General features: G+C 42.7%; 3 protein-coding genes across 3 annotated transcripts; 1 reads left to right on the forward strand and 2 right to left on the reverse strand.

Moving 5' to 3' along the window:
* Positions 1-1,297: 1,297 nt before the first annotated feature.
* Positions 1,298-5,657, reverse strand: LOC122051878 (BEL1-like homeodomain protein 9). Its single transcript, XM_042613195.1, has 4 exons — positions 4,704-5,657; positions 2,437-2,804; positions 1,967-2,027; positions 1,298-1,863 (listed from the first exon to the last, which is right to left on the reverse strand). Exons 1-4 carry the CDS (start codon positions 5,442-5,444, stop codon positions 1,420-1,422), a joined length of 1,614 nt encoding a protein of 537 aa, XP_042469129.1. The 5' UTR covers positions 5,445-5,657; the 3' UTR covers positions 1,298-1,419.
* A 1,457-nt stretch (positions 5,658-7,114) lies between these two features.
* LOC122051879 (protein NRT1/ PTR FAMILY 5.6-like) lies at positions 7,115-9,227 on the reverse strand. Its single transcript, XM_042613196.1, has 4 exons — positions 9,036-9,227; positions 8,745-8,962; positions 8,091-8,638; positions 7,115-8,010 (listed from the first exon to the last, which is right to left on the reverse strand). Exons 1-4 carry the CDS (start codon positions 9,166-9,168, stop codon positions 7,188-7,190), a joined length of 1,722 nt encoding a protein of 573 aa, XP_042469130.1. The 5' UTR covers positions 9,169-9,227; the 3' UTR covers positions 7,115-7,187.
* Positions 9,228-11,059: 1,832 nt separating this feature from the next.
* LOC122050418 (calcium-dependent protein kinase 20-like) lies at positions 11,060-14,028 on the forward strand. The gene is made up of 3 exons (XM_042611321.1): positions 11,060-11,161; positions 13,526-13,729; positions 13,846-14,028. Exons 1-3 carry the CDS (start codon positions 11,060-11,062, stop codon positions 14,026-14,028), a joined length of 489 nt encoding a protein of 162 aa, XP_042467255.1.
* Positions 14,029-14,379: the final 351 nt, after the last annotated feature.

Here is a 14,379-nt window from a genome sequence, read left to right on the forward strand (position 1 = left end):
TCTTCATATCTCGACCTGTGTCTTAGCTTCGCGTATCCTGCTCTGCGAGTCTTGGTTCATATATCCCGACCTGTATGCCCTGTCTGTGTATCCTGTACCGCAAGTCTATAAATCCTGACCTGTCATCCTTGGTTTGCATATCCTAACCTGTACGCTTTAGTCCTCGTATCTCCTGTGTCGCGAGTCTATAAATTCTGACCTGTCATCCTTGGTTTGCATATCTCGACCTGCACGCTTTAGTCCTCGTATCTCCTGTGTCCCGAGTTTATAAATCCGGACTTGTCATCCTTGGTTTGCATATCCCGACCTGTACGCTTTAGTCCTCGTATCTCTTGTGAAGCAAGTCTATAAATCCTGACCTGTAGGTCTTACCTTCCGAGTTCCTACTTGACATGTAGGTTTAACTCCGGAATGCCACTTGTGCCCGACCAGGACCATCCTGTAACCTGGTCCTTTGAACCCCACGTAGGTCGGACTTTTGACCAGCACGTAGGCTTGACCTCTGACCGCCACGTGAGCTTTACTTTTAAGTGCCTCGTGGGCTTGACTTCTGACTGCCACGTGAGTTGACTTTTGACTGCCTGGTGGGATTGACTTCTGACCGCCCGTGGGCTTGACTTCCGACCACGTCCGCTATGCGACCCCACTATCATGCGCTGTATCACTTAAGAATCTGATCAGATGAGAAACTGGTTAATACCCAGAAAAAAATGTGGGGACTAAATCCTGGAAATCTGACCGTCTGAGAAGTCAACCAAGAGTTGACTTGAACGGTGCCCAGGAATAGCTGGGGGACTAAGCCCTGGGGACTTGGTCGGTTGAGAAGCCGACCAAGAGTTGAATGAGACGGTGCCTAGGAGGAAATAAGGAGACTAAGCCATGAGGATCTGACTGGCTGAGAAACTGACCGGGAGTTGATATCGAGAACCACTTCTATGAAACATTGACACTATCCCTGAAAAACTTTTTGATCTTAATTACAACATCTTCTTAACTTTTAACCACCACATCTCCTGACCTTGCCACATTCTTAGAGCCCCTACACCATGCCATATCATACCGAGAGAAATATAGCCGTCACTCAGCATAAATTATAGGAATTCAAATCATAAGCCATATGTACCGCATCGTGTTTTGAATAATATTTAAATAATATAGTTATTGCAATAAAAAGCAAACAATCAATTTAAACTGCAGGACTCTAAATTATGGAGCAGTAATCTAAACCAACAGAATCTATAAGAATTTAAGCATGCAGATTAATGTCGAGTTGTCCTGCCAGAAGTCATTAATCATATTTGTATGCACCAATTGAGATTTGAGTCGAGTGAATTATCACGTTCGGAATAAATACACGTTCGTAATTAATCTTACAAGCTTAATAAACTATCCACTTCATGCATGCACAATTTTGATCGATCAGCCAACAAAGTCATGGAGCAAGCGATCCTTCCCAAACTGCCTCTCTTGGCCTCCGAAAGCTCCCACCAAATACGGGTCATTGCATTCCTCCAGCCCGAACCGGCTCGCCACACTCACCGGCATTGATTCACCGGCAAAGCGCACCCCATTGTTGTTTTGCAGGCCAAGGGTGAGCGATACGACATTTCCTCGAGCCGGTGAACCAATGCCAGCATAGGAGAAGTTGATGGTCTCAGCCGACGATAACCGACTACTGCTCTGCGTGCCTGTGGCCTGAAACTGATGGGAACTGGCAAAAGGGGTTGGCTTGGAAGATGGAAGTGGTGGCTGGTGACTGGTCTCGCTTGTCTTGTTCTTCTGCTGCTGCATCTCGAGGGAGTGGATTTCCTCGACCATTGGCTTCCAGAGCCGAACTCTCGCATTGATAAACCAGTTGGAAACCTGCTCACAAATTAATTAATTAATGGTTAAGCCAAATGGATGATTAATTAATCAACAGAGCCACAATTAACAAGCTAATGATTGTTAAACAATTAAGAAATACCTGGTTTCTTGTGAGACCAGTTTGTTTAGCCAAGTTATGCTTGTCCACATCAGTGGGATACCTGCAGAATTATTTAATAGTGATCAAACAAATGCCACTATGCATGGAATATGGGTCTATAGGAATATAATAATCATGTCCTATCGACAAGTTGAAGGCAACGCACGAGAACTAAACCAATGCTAAACCAAGCGTAAACCCTACAAAATTATACTGCATCTCGTTGACTACTATCGCTAGATGCTGCATATCGTTAACAATGGCCCCTATTGGTCCCCTGCTCCATCGCATTGCATAAAGAAGGGGGCACCGTTGGCCATGCTCCTACTGTTACCAATCAATCTAAAGATCCTGATCTTATCTAATAATAGAAAAGAGGAATAAATTTGGCATATTAAAATGGCACGGTAACAAGATTAAGACCACTTCGTTGTTAATAAGTTCTTCCTCAGACATTAGTATTTACTTACGGATGCAAGAAATGCTCGAAGAGCCAAGCCCGGAGGACAGACACAGCTCGTTCAGGTAGACCCCTCTGAGGTCGCCATATGTGTGGTTGAGCTGCCAAGGCATGATCAGTGGTATTGGCTGCTCTTTGGAGAAATCCATTGTTTAGTAGACCAAAGCTTGAACCGTCTTCCCTTGCGTCGGCTTTGCTGCCCTTGTTCACCTGACAAAGTTGGTCGGAGATGATGTTCTTCAGGCACCTGAAGTGCTTGGACATAATTTTGAGGGCGATCGAGGCATATGGAGCAGCTGAGCTCAACCCCGCGACTGACTCAAAAGACGTGATAACATCTTGCACTTGCTGATAATATTGTTTATATCTTCGGCAGACCTAAAGGATCAGCAATTGGAAAGACAAAAGAAATCAGAGACGACAGTTAAAAAGTTCTATAAATGCCCTCATTGGGCTACAAGATGATTCATGTTTAGTTTTTTACTCTACAATATACGAATTAGTTTACAAGCAAACTTTATAAGTTTTATCTCCCCTGATTACCAGTACAGATAGCCTCTTCAACAAGCAAAAATAGTGTAGGGATTCTGTATAAAAGAGAGCAAACATTAAGAAAGGTCATCGAGAGGATGACCTTTGTATGAGAGGAAGAGTATTCTTCATCACTTGCTAAATTCCCCACATTCAATCTCTTAGTCACACCATAGCTCAAGATATACTTGTTCAATCTTGCAACCACTCGCTAATATTGACAATTTACCTAGCTTAATGATGATATATTATGTGCTAAAAACCTAATTTTAATAATTTTATTATTGTTCCCATATTTTTGGAAGCATCATGTGTAATAATTTTCCTATCATTCTGATTTTATCGGTCGCAGTGATTCCATAACACCAATACTAGTACATTTAACTATCCAATCTCAATATATACTAATATCAACATTAAAAACCATAATAAAGTTTAATCATTGGAAACCAAAAATCTTAAAAACTAAAAATGATCTTATGCTAGAATGCCATGTTAAATTTGGTCGCTAGAAATTCGATCAAGCCTTTTTGCTTCTCAAGATCTACCATTAGATTTAATTCTGGACAAAGGTCTCCACTGCAACAACAATACTGTATGATATTTTGCTAAATTATCGAACCATGCATATACAAAAAGCATTTTTATTAACACAACTAATTCAAACTCTTACTACTGTGTAAGCTATAGAAGCTAGGGTGCTATTGTCTGATAATAAAAAATATCATTGTCCAAAATGATAGACGGTCATTCATTGAAACAAATGACAATAGATTTCAGAAAAAGAATCATGAGTTTAGGAATGAATCCCTTGTTTAGTTAATACATAAGCCATCTTCTCTAATTTGAATGCAAAGATAATCTGAAATGTGCTAAATAAGCAATCAATCAAAATTCTTTATATCATTACTATGAGCAATATATATAATCTTTATAACTAACCATTCAATTTACTTCATTTAGAAATAGTCTTGGAGCAATATATATAATCTTTATAACTAACCATTCAATTTACTTCATTTAGAAATAGTCTTGCAACTTACAAAGTATATGTCAATTAATCGAAAATGAACAGATCTCTGAAAAAACTACAAAGGCAATAATTGTCACTGAAGTATAATATCTACTTAGTTACTTGTATCTATCTCTTAGATCTCATCTAATCAAGAAAGGTGAATTAATTTTGATTACTCTTGCAATATCCAACAATTAGATACAAATTTGATAGAGGGCCTGATAGACTTGAAATTAATTCAGATCAATGAACTGATACCTCCAACATTTTCTCCTAATATGACATGCAAATAACATTCACAACTTAGTTAATAGAGTTAAATTCACACAAGATATGCCCAAAGATGAATTCTATTGCTACTGATATTTACAACTGTAACCCTAATGCGAATTTACCCTCTGTAATATTAATACTGCATTATGAAGTCATGGTTGTCAGAAAAATTAGCACCTCATTCGGTCACAAGATCACACCTGTTGCTTGAAAAACATTTGACAAGAAAGAACACAAAGGGAAACACACTACTACTGCAATAAAGTATTCTCTCCTTGGAAACTTGCACTGAATCGAGAAGATCCAGAGAGAGAGATACGGAAGGATAACAAAATCAACCAAAAAAATTATAATATCGTATCAACTATCAAGGCGATCAATAGTAGTTAACACGATAAATAACAATTCTTTTTTTGTTTAATACTCTGAGATGCGAGTTAATTGGGCAGCTTCATTACCTCGTCGAGCATTGAGATGAGGGTGGTCTTCTTCCACTGCTGCTCCGCGCCGGAGCCGGCGAGGTCCTCTGCCGTGCCATGGTCGTCCACCAAGACAGCTGGCTCCCTAGGGGGTGGATCCGCGTCCAGGAGCAACTCCGGCAGGAAGACGCCGCGGCTACTGCAGCCTCCGCCGTCGGCGGACGCTTGGCTGGGTCCGACGTGGCACACCTCCTCGAGCAACCTCCTGGTTGGCTCGAGGAACCGGGAGCGGTTGAGGACGGCGGCGTAGCCGGTGAAGGGGCCGAGCGGGGCGGGCCGGCCCGCGAGGTGGCTTCGCGGGCGCGCGGAGGTGGATGACGAGAGGGAGAGGGAGAATCCCTGGGTGGGGATCTGGTGTCGCGGTCCCTGCTGAGGCGGCGGCGACACCGGGAGCGCGCCGTGGCCGTCGAATTGCGCGACGCTGCTGTAGTTACTGTGGGAGTAGTAGGAGGGCGAGGTGGAGGCGGAGTGGAAGGCGGCAAGGGAATTCCCTCCGGCGTAGATCGGCGCCGCCGCGGCGCTGGGTTCGTGCAGGAGGAGAAGAGAGGTCGATGCGGGAGACTCCTCCGCAGCAGCCGCAGGGAACCGGAGCTTCTCTCTCCGGCTGTGCTGCGGTAAGTGATAGTACATCTGCGGGTGTTGGTGATGCAGCAGCAGCTGCTGATCATCCCCTGCTCCGGCTTCTCCTCCGCCGAACCGATCCGCCGTGGAAGAAGTCATGATCTCCCTGCCTGATTCTTGGTGGGTGGGCAGTATAATTTCGAGCTGAGCTGCGCTGCGCCCTGGAGAGAGTAAGGGTGGAGGACCCTATATCTTTTTACCTCTTGCTTTCCACAGATCAAGTTACAAAAAAGAAAAAGAAAGCGAGCGTGAACAGTTCCCCAAAGGCTGAGGAGGAATATAGTTCAGTTGTGACTTGTGATAATAATATCCATGATGAGACGGGATCTAATCTATAGGAACAGCTGAGAGAGAGAGAGAGAGAGAGAGAGATAACAAACCCCCACTCTCTCTCCTCCTCAATTCTTCCTTAATTATAAAATTAATCTCCCTCAGCCCATCTTGTCTTTCTTCATCTAACAACTGTGGATGTAAAAGTTACATGCTGTTAACAGCGACTCTAATTCTCTGTCTCTCTCTCCGGAGATGATCACTGCTAGTTGTATTAAAAGCGCACAGAGTAGTACCACAAAATTTGATTAAAACCAGGCCGCACGGCGCGCACGTGGGACGTCCTACCTCTTTAACTCCCACGTACATCGCCGGCGATCCCACCGGGACGGCGAGGTTTATCTGTCGCAGGCCTTGGGAAAGCCAATGCGAGGTTGCGCTAAGGGATAATTAAAGGAGTTTTTTTTTCTATAACATATATCCGTCGAGAATTATAATTCTTTCATCTTTTAACCAAGACATGTAGACTGAATATAGTAAATCATAGAATTAATTTATCAAGTATTTAACAGGTGGAAGAGATTTTTCTCGAGGACATACTATTATAATATATCTGTCACCCCTAATTAATTAGGCATCACAGGAAGATCAGGATGTGTAAATCATTATTACATTTATTCCAAATGTTTTTATAGTTCATCTTTAAATTATATAAAAATAAATAAATTATGGAGTAAGCTATAAACTAGCTTCAAATTAATCAGAAAATAAGAATTTTTTTTTAAAATAGTATACGGCTAAGTTAGGGTAGGGGGAGGGCGAGCCTTATAAATTAGCTCAAGGATTATTTTTCATCACTTGCTCAGGTTCCGGTCCTGGTGAAGGTTCAGGCCTTCAGGGTGTTAGTGTTGGTCAGTAGGCTGCTGCTTTTAGTTTTTGGGTGCCAGTGGAGTTAAAGTTGCGCAGGAGGTGGATCTTTTGCTTGATTGCGGGGAGGAGGCGCGCCCGAGTTTTCCGTCGATTCGCTTCTACCGAGGGCGACCTGGACACTGTACCTGGCACAGAGTTAAAAGCTTCGGAGTTAAACAGGATTTTGCGATTTGCGTGCAGGCGAAGGGAGAGCGTGGGAAGGGAAATGATCCGCTCACGGAGTTCACAGCGATCAGACGTCAGATGGCTCGTAGTGGTGTTATATCAAATCCAGCCCACCACCAACTGTTGCAGCAAACGGTGTCCTTGATTGATCTGCCACTCGAATCCAGCCCATCTTCGAACTGCTGGGTGTGTTCATGTATCCCGTGCATTTCAGTGTGCTGGAAAGCTTCGAGCATGGGGTTCTTTTGTGAATGGAGGAAAGTTTGGGATCAAAGTTTTTATGGGGATCAATCACATCAAGTGATTAGCATCATCCAAATACAAGGTTATGCTTAAAATGAGTAGTTGATCATTTTAAAAGTAAATTCTGTGATTTATATTAATTAGATTTGAATGTTTTCAGTAAAAAAGTTAACTTTATTTCTCACCTTCAAGTAGAGTTAACTTGTTTCACAATGACCCATTCTGACGTAAAGTTCAGACATCGTCTTCAGGGGAATCAGCGACTGCCACCTTCCTCTGGAGTACTCTCTTGTAAGAGTAGCTTCTCGCCAGGCACACAAAGCCGCAGATGTTGACGGCGTTTAGAGCCGCCACCAACCAGTAGAACAAATCCAGTCGGCTGCCGTTCAAGTCCCTGGCGATCCAGGGCGTGGTCCGGTCCACCGCCGTGATGAGGAGGCTGCTGAGGAAGCTGCCCGCCCCGAAGACGCTCAAGTAGAACCCGATCCCCAAACTCCGCATCCCGTCCGGCACCTGCTCGTAGAAATACTCCTGCAGCCCCACCAGCGCGAACCCGTCGCCCAACCCCATCACCGTGTACTGCGGCACCAGCCAGAACACGCTCACTGGCGCGCTCGCCGTCAGCCGCCTCCGCTCTACCACCGCGGCCGCAGCCATCGCCACCGACGAGATGGCCATGCCCACCCCGATCCTCTTCAACATGCTCACGCCCCGCTCCCGCCCCGTGACTCTCCGCATCGCCGGCTCCAGGATTTTGTCGTACAGCGTCACCGTGACGAGCATTCCGATGGCCCCGAGGGCGTAGACGGAGGCCGCGGGGATTTCGAAGTCTCCAAGGTTCCGGTCCATGATGCTTGCTTGTTTGATGAAGAAGGTGGACGCTTGCGACATGACTATGCCAAAGGGTAGCGCCGAGAGCCATATCGGCACCATCCCAATTATTAGCTTCAGCTCCTCGACTTGAGTTACCGTTGCCAGCCGCCATGGGTTTGATCTCTCGACGACGAAGGCGGCAGCGTCGTCTCTATGCTCGATTATGGCGGCCTTGTCGAGAAATCTAACAGATGTATGCAATATGTTTAACAAATTTCATCAATTACTGTTTTAATTTATTCCATTGACTGCACCTATGTTTACCGTAGCTTGTTAGTGTGGCAGAGGAGCCTGTCACTAGAGTGCTCTGCTTTAGGAGCCTCGTAAAGTTCTCCAGCGTCCGACGGCAGAGGAAGTCCTCGTTTGGCCACTGCCGCCACCATAACCTGCACCATCGGCGTGAACGGACTTCCCTCCGGCGGCCGGTACCGGTAAAAAGATTTGCCGGCTACGAAGACAACAAGGCTGAAGCACAGGATGCCCGCGAGCAGGACATCGACCAGCCACCATCCGACGGCGTCATGGGCGTAGGGAACGACGGTGACGCCGAAAATAAGGCCACTGCTGACGGCGAAGTTCCACCAGTTGAAGTAGGACATCTTCTGCTTGCGCTCCTCCGCGTAGTTGTCGTCGAATTGGTCGGCGCCGAAGCTCTCTAACGAAGGTTTGTGGCCGCCGGTACCGAGGGAGATCAAGTAGATGCCCAAGAAGAAAACGACCTCGTGGAGGCCCATCGATCTGCTGCCGCAGGCGGTTGCGTTGCATGGTTTCAAGCGAGGGACTAATTGCGACAGGGTCAACAAAGTGAGTCCCTGCGATTGATGATGATAATAATAATAATACAAACTAGTGATGAATGAATCGTATTCTCTCCTTCAAACATATCCACGAGAGCTTTGTGGCAGTACAAAACTTTACCGTGATGTAGATGATAGAGGAACTAATGACGGTGAAGAACCTCCCGAGAGCAGCGTCGGCGATGAAGCCGCCGACAAGGGGCATCATGGCGGTGACCCCGTTCCAGTAATTGACGTTCTTTGCTGCCGTTTTCATATCCTCATGCAACACCTTGGTGAGATACAGAATGAGGTTGGAGGCCAGCCCGAAGTAGCTCAGCCTTTCACTGAACTCAATTGCTGCATCCACGGCACGACCATAATCGTATCAAGAATAAATACTAAACACAAAGGACAGAGATCACCGGAGTACCTATGATGAACAAGGATGCCCTCCAACCTCCAGTGGAAGATCTGAGAGGAAGTCTTCCTTTATGATCGACAGAGGAATCACACACCCATGCCCCCTCATCTTGTGGCTTCTCCAAGCTATTTGTTGGTTCCATGGATGGGAGAGGCAGGGCACGAGTCTCTCTGCTGCAAGTTGGAGAGATCTAGCAGAGCCCATTTGGTCTTTATATACAAGATGTCACATAGTGGCGCCATCGATCACTTGCTTCTTTTCTTCGCTTCTAGATGGAGTACAATCCTCTCGAATGTAACCGGGATTGACTGGAAAAGGATTGGCACTCAGGGGACTTTAGATGACTATACCGTTGGATAATTTCATGCTCTAGTGGGTGGAATTCGACTAACATGGTGCGATCCATAAATAGTTTTTTTAGTTGGTATGTATCCAATAGTTGATTAATTTTGAGGATAACCAATCTAATTTTATGAAAATTTTGAGAATAAATTGAGAAGTAGTCACACTGGAAGACCATCAATCTAGAATTCTTAAATCAACCGATCTATAATCTTTAATGATATTGCTCAAAAGCACGAATCCAAAAATTATACTCATAAGTTCTCACAATTCACAAAACTTTTAGATTTTTAATCTAGTTTAAGTTTCTCATTCCCCTCGAATCTGGCGCGTCCTCAATCGTTTGGATGCTCCATATTATACATTTTTGTTCATCTGTAAAATTGACTTCTGATCAAACTGTTTTATTCACTTCACTAGAAATTTCTAATTCCTCAAATGCACTAAGCTATCCTCCTTTAATTACTTCTGAGTCACGTCATCATAGGTCATCAAGCAAACAAATTAGTGACCAAACAACTCATCCATATCAAGTTACAAACAGTCCAAGTTTCACTATGCATTATTTAAAATCTTTAAGCACTTTGATACATAAGTCAGTAAACGGACGAACCAAACTTAAATTATTTATCAAATATGTTAAAACAAAGTGTTTGAATTCCCATTGTAGTTTTTTGGAGTAAGACACAGTCACAATCAATCTAATTTACTAAATAGACACAGATGGAAAGTTGATTGAGCCCCTGAAATCCTCCAACAGACCATCCATTAAATAGTTGAAGCCCGCTATGTCATAGCTGGGCCCGTATTCACCGTGATTTACTCCCTCTCATATTTGTGGGGCCGGGTTGAGGGGGCCGCTAGGTTGGCGGTTCCAACCTTTTGCAGCATTAAATAGTTGAAGCCAATCTTCATGAAAACCCCTGCTACGATACCTCTACAGATAGCCAAGCATGATCGAGGGTCTATCGCTGCTGCTGTTAAGGGCATTTAGAAGGGGGAAACCTCGCGAAGGAGGGGGTGGCAAATCAATATACAACCCTAATCACATCACTCCCTACTAGAGGATCGAGATAAACCTACTGTTGTTGGATATGGACAGTAGACAAGCGTTGTTGTGGACACCATGATAGCTAGCATGGAGTTGAGGTGGAGTTGGAGTTGTCTTGAGAAGGGGTGAAGATGTTGAGTTTTAATTTAAAATATTCTTATTGTTTTTAGTCCTACATTGCTAAGCTAAGAAGCTTAGAAGGCTTTATATATGGAAGTCTTCCACGCTAGCTTAGTCAAGTTAAAGAGGACCTACATGCATGCGCGGGCCAAGTCCAAATCAGGTGGTTTCAGGGGGTTCGAGCTGGAAATCCATAAACTGGGCATAAACTGGGCATGCGATTATCGCGCGTAGGGGGGGATCCCCAGCTCGTGGGCCTTGTCCGATTTAGTTCACCCAATTCGTTTTTGCCTCTGGTCTGGTTTGGTTCTGTCCGCGTGAGGAAGCGAAGCATCGTGGTTCTGTCCGCGAGAAAGCGACGCACTCGCGAGTGAGAAAGCAAAGCGACGTACACTGCTTCGAAGTGTATAAATACACTTCCTCTGCTCCTCAATTTACTCCAAAAAAAAAGCAAAGCATTCCTCTACTCTCTGCTTTCTTCTTCTTCTTCTTTCCAAGTTCTGAGGCTTGGTTCTGCGATATGAGGTTGAGTCCGAGTGCGGCGTTCGTCTTAGAGTGCACCTACGAACGGCGCGAGTGGTTGTCAGATCTTAGGAGGATTTTGCCAGAGAGTCTCTGCACCGTGAGCGGCAATCAATTCTCTAAAGACAGTCGGCACGCCCGACGCTTCGACCGGAGATACACAAATTCCTAATCTTATTCTATTACTGTTTATTACATGCTCGTCATTTATTGGTACAATTATTACTGTATTAATGTAATCAATTTTACTACATAAGAGGCTGGAGATGTTGATTAAGGAATTTGCACTTACTATTGAGCAATTGGTCAATAACCAAACCTATTCAATCAAAATCAAAATCAAAATCGAACAAATCAAATTATTCTTGAACTAATTGAATGAATCGAATTTTCAATAAAAATTGAATAAATGAAACGGATAAATATCAATTAATTTTGTTGAAAATTATTTCTGTTGAAAATTGAATTAACTGATTTTTCGATCAGGACTGCAATTAACTGAATAACTCATAATTCACAAATTAGATATTTTAAACTTCGATTGAGGCATAGCAGATTTGGGCATAACAGTCCATTGCTAACGGTCGATAGCTCACTCCTATTCAAACATATACAAAAGTAAGTCCACATGGAAAAGGTCTTACGTGATGCCACTAGAGTGACTAAGCATACGCACACTCATAGGGTGAGGTCACAACCAAACCTTGTTATATAATTAGGTCGAGCCCAATAGTTCAAAACTACAAGCAACCTGACGCTTATGACACAAAGTCAGCTTTAAAGCAAGAAGGAAGCTTGGTTTACAACATTGAAGCCCAGAGATACAAGTTGATGATCTGAATAAAGGAAAACCACACTAACTCTTTGTCCTTGTCCAGTTTTAAGCTCTAGGCACCCATTTCCGTTGATAAAATGAGGCATCTGCAAAATAAGTGAAGCAAGGAAAGGCAGGGTAGGATCATTCCATGAAGGGCCCCTACGATGAGGCGACACTCCACATGGGGAGGGACCCTCCCTCTTATATATCTAATCTGGCTTGTTTTGGAGATGGGGTTTTGTGGTAGCTGAGCCACAATCCATGACCATTGATGCTGTCTTCAACTGTTGACCCATTATATATAATCTCAGTGCATTACTCTTATCAGATTAGTAAACAAAATAAATAATAATAATAATAATAATAATAATAATAATAATAAAAGAGAGACCATAATGTGAATTGTGGGATGTATTTATTAGTAAAGATGCGAGCAATCTTGAGAGACAAGGTACAGGGCATGTTTGCTCTTGAATTGTATTTTCCAACTACAAAGACAGTTGGAACCAAGTTCCAGATTAGCGATCTGAAAATGTTGTTGTTCTTTGTTTTTACGGCAATTTATCAAATCACGCACTTAAATATCTTAATTGACCAAAAGACGTATGTTACTTTGGTTTTTACCAAAGGGCGTATTTTTTCAAGTGCACTTCCCTTTTTATCCTTCTGACAAATTAAACCTTTTTTTTGTCGTTTTCCTTTTCTCTCTCTTCTCTTTCCTATTACCTCTTTCATCAACGAAATATAAGATTTAGTTATTTTTTTGATAACATTTTAATACATTTAGAGAAGCTAAAATAAACAATGGATAGCATAGTTAAACTCCTTGCAACATCAGGAATCCACAGGAACTGAAATGAGTGTAATCTGAGGTCTCTAGGTCCATCAGTGGATTTTGGTCAAAACCCACTGATGGACCTAGAGAGCTCCGATTGCACCCATTTCAATTTCTATGGATTCCTGGTATTGCAAGGAGTTCAAATATGCTATCCATTGTTTATTTTGACTTTTAAAAGATGTTAAAATAGCAGAAGAAAAAATCAGCAAAAAGGCTCCAAATCAGGCCCACGTTGGGCTTGATATGAAATCATATCAGGCCCAACGTGGGCCTGATATGATTCCATATCAGGCCTAACGTGGAGCTTTTTTGCTGATTTTTTCTTCTCCTATTTTAACACCTTATGAAAGTCAAAATAAACAATGGATAGCATAGTTAAACTTCTTGCAACATCAGGAATCCACAGGAACTGAAATGGGTGTAATCTGAGGTCTCTAGGTCCATTAGTGGGTTTCGGTCAAAACCCACTGATGGACCTAGAGAGCTCCGATTGCACCCATTTCAGTTTCTATGGATTCCTGGTGTTGCAAGGAGTTCAAATATGCTATCCATTGTTTATTTTGACTTTTAAAAGATGTTAAAATAGCAGAAGAAAAAATCAGCAAAAAGGCTCCACGTTAGGCCTGATATGGAACCATATCAGGCCCAATGTGGACCTGATATGATTTTTCCTTGAGCTTCATACAATGTAGAGAAATTAATTTGATGATAGAAAACCAAGAGTTCTGTTAGTCCTATGATTTAATTGTCTTTTTCTCAAGCATGTTGTGCAAATTGATTCTCTGTTCCTCTGAACATTGTTTTATCAGTATATTGCAATATCTGCTAATACCTTTGCCTTAATACTGCATCATATCTTCTGTATTCTCAACATTACCCTCATGATTCACATTACAGATCATCCTTGGCTGCAGAATGCCAATAAGGCACCCAATGTAAATCTTGGTGAAACTGTTCGAGCAAGACTCCAGCAATTTTCAGTGATGAATAAATTTAAAAAGAAAGCTCTTAGGGTGAGAATATTTTCTTTCATGATTTCTTTCTGTGTGAATGCTTGACATTTGTCCAGCTGATTATTCCAAGACACACCTAGTATTATTATGTTCATTCTAAAACTATGTTAATGCAGGTGATAGCTGAACACTTGTCTGTGGAGGAGATTGCCGACATAAAGGAAATGTTTGAGAATATGGATATCAACAAAAAAGGGCAGATAAATTTTGATGAGTTAAAGTATGGTTTGCGCAAGCTCGGACACCAGGTTGCTAATTCAGATGTCATAGCATTATTGGAAGCAGTAAGTTATTGCTGAAGATGCAATCTATTTTTTTAAAGTAAAAAAAATTGACTGTGGGTTATGGCAATCACACCATTTACATTGACATTACACAATTATGGGGTGACAAGGGAAAACAAACACAAAGAATTAGGCACAAATTCAAGCCACAACCCTACTAGATCCATCAAGAAATTCATCAAGAGTTGCTGACCAAACAAGATCCAAAGATGGACCTATCAGCAATATATTGATAAAACAATGTTCAGAGGAACAGAGAATCAATTTGCACAACATGCTTGAGAAAAAGACAATTAAATCATAGGACTAACAGAACTCTTGGTTTTCTATCATCAAATTAATTTCTCTACATTGTATGAAGCTCAA

The sequence above is a fragment of the Zingiber officinale genome, chromosome 3A, assembly GCF_018446385.1.
Source record: "Zingiber officinale cultivar Zhangliang chromosome 3A, Zo_v1.1, whole genome shotgun sequence".
Lineage (NCBI taxonomy): Eukaryota > Viridiplantae > Streptophyta > Magnoliopsida > Zingiberales > Zingiberaceae > Zingiber > Zingiber officinale.

Coding starts and splice junctions, on each gene's coding strand:
- LOC122051878 (XM_042613195.1), bottom strand. CDS start 5,444: ATGACTTCTTCCACGGCGGATCGGTTCGGCGGAGGAGAAGCCGGAGCA. Junction 2,805..4,703: donor TCATCTCAATGCTCGACGAG/GTAATGAAGCTG, acceptor CTGATCCTTTAG/GTCTGCCGAAGATATAAACA. Junction 1,864..1,966: donor CTGGTCTCACAAGAAACCAG/GTATTTCTTAAT, acceptor ATTTGTGAGCAG/GTTTCCAACTGGTTTATCAA.
- LOC122051879 (XM_042613196.1), bottom strand. CDS start 9,168: ATGGAACCAACAAATAGCTTGGAGAAGCCACAAGATGAGGGGGCATGG. Junction 8,639..8,744: donor CCTCTATCATCTACATCACG/GTAAAGTTTTGT, acceptor CATCAATCGCAG/GGACTCACTTTGTTGACCCT. Junction 8,011..8,090: donor TGCCACACTAACAAGCTACG/GTAAACATAGGT, acceptor TACATCTGTTAG/ATTTCTCGACAAGGCCGCCA.
- LOC122050418 (XM_042611321.1), top strand. CDS start 11,060: ATGAGGTTGAGTCCGAGTGCGGCGTTCGTCTTAGAGTGCACCTACGAA. Junction 11,162..13,525: donor TGCCAGAGAGTCTCTGCACC/GTGAGCGGCAAT, acceptor TTGTTTTATCAG/TATATTGCAATATCTGCTAA. Junction 13,730..13,845: donor TTAAAAAGAAAGCTCTTAGG/GTGAGAATATTT, acceptor ATGTTAATGCAG/GTGATAGCTGAACACTTGTC.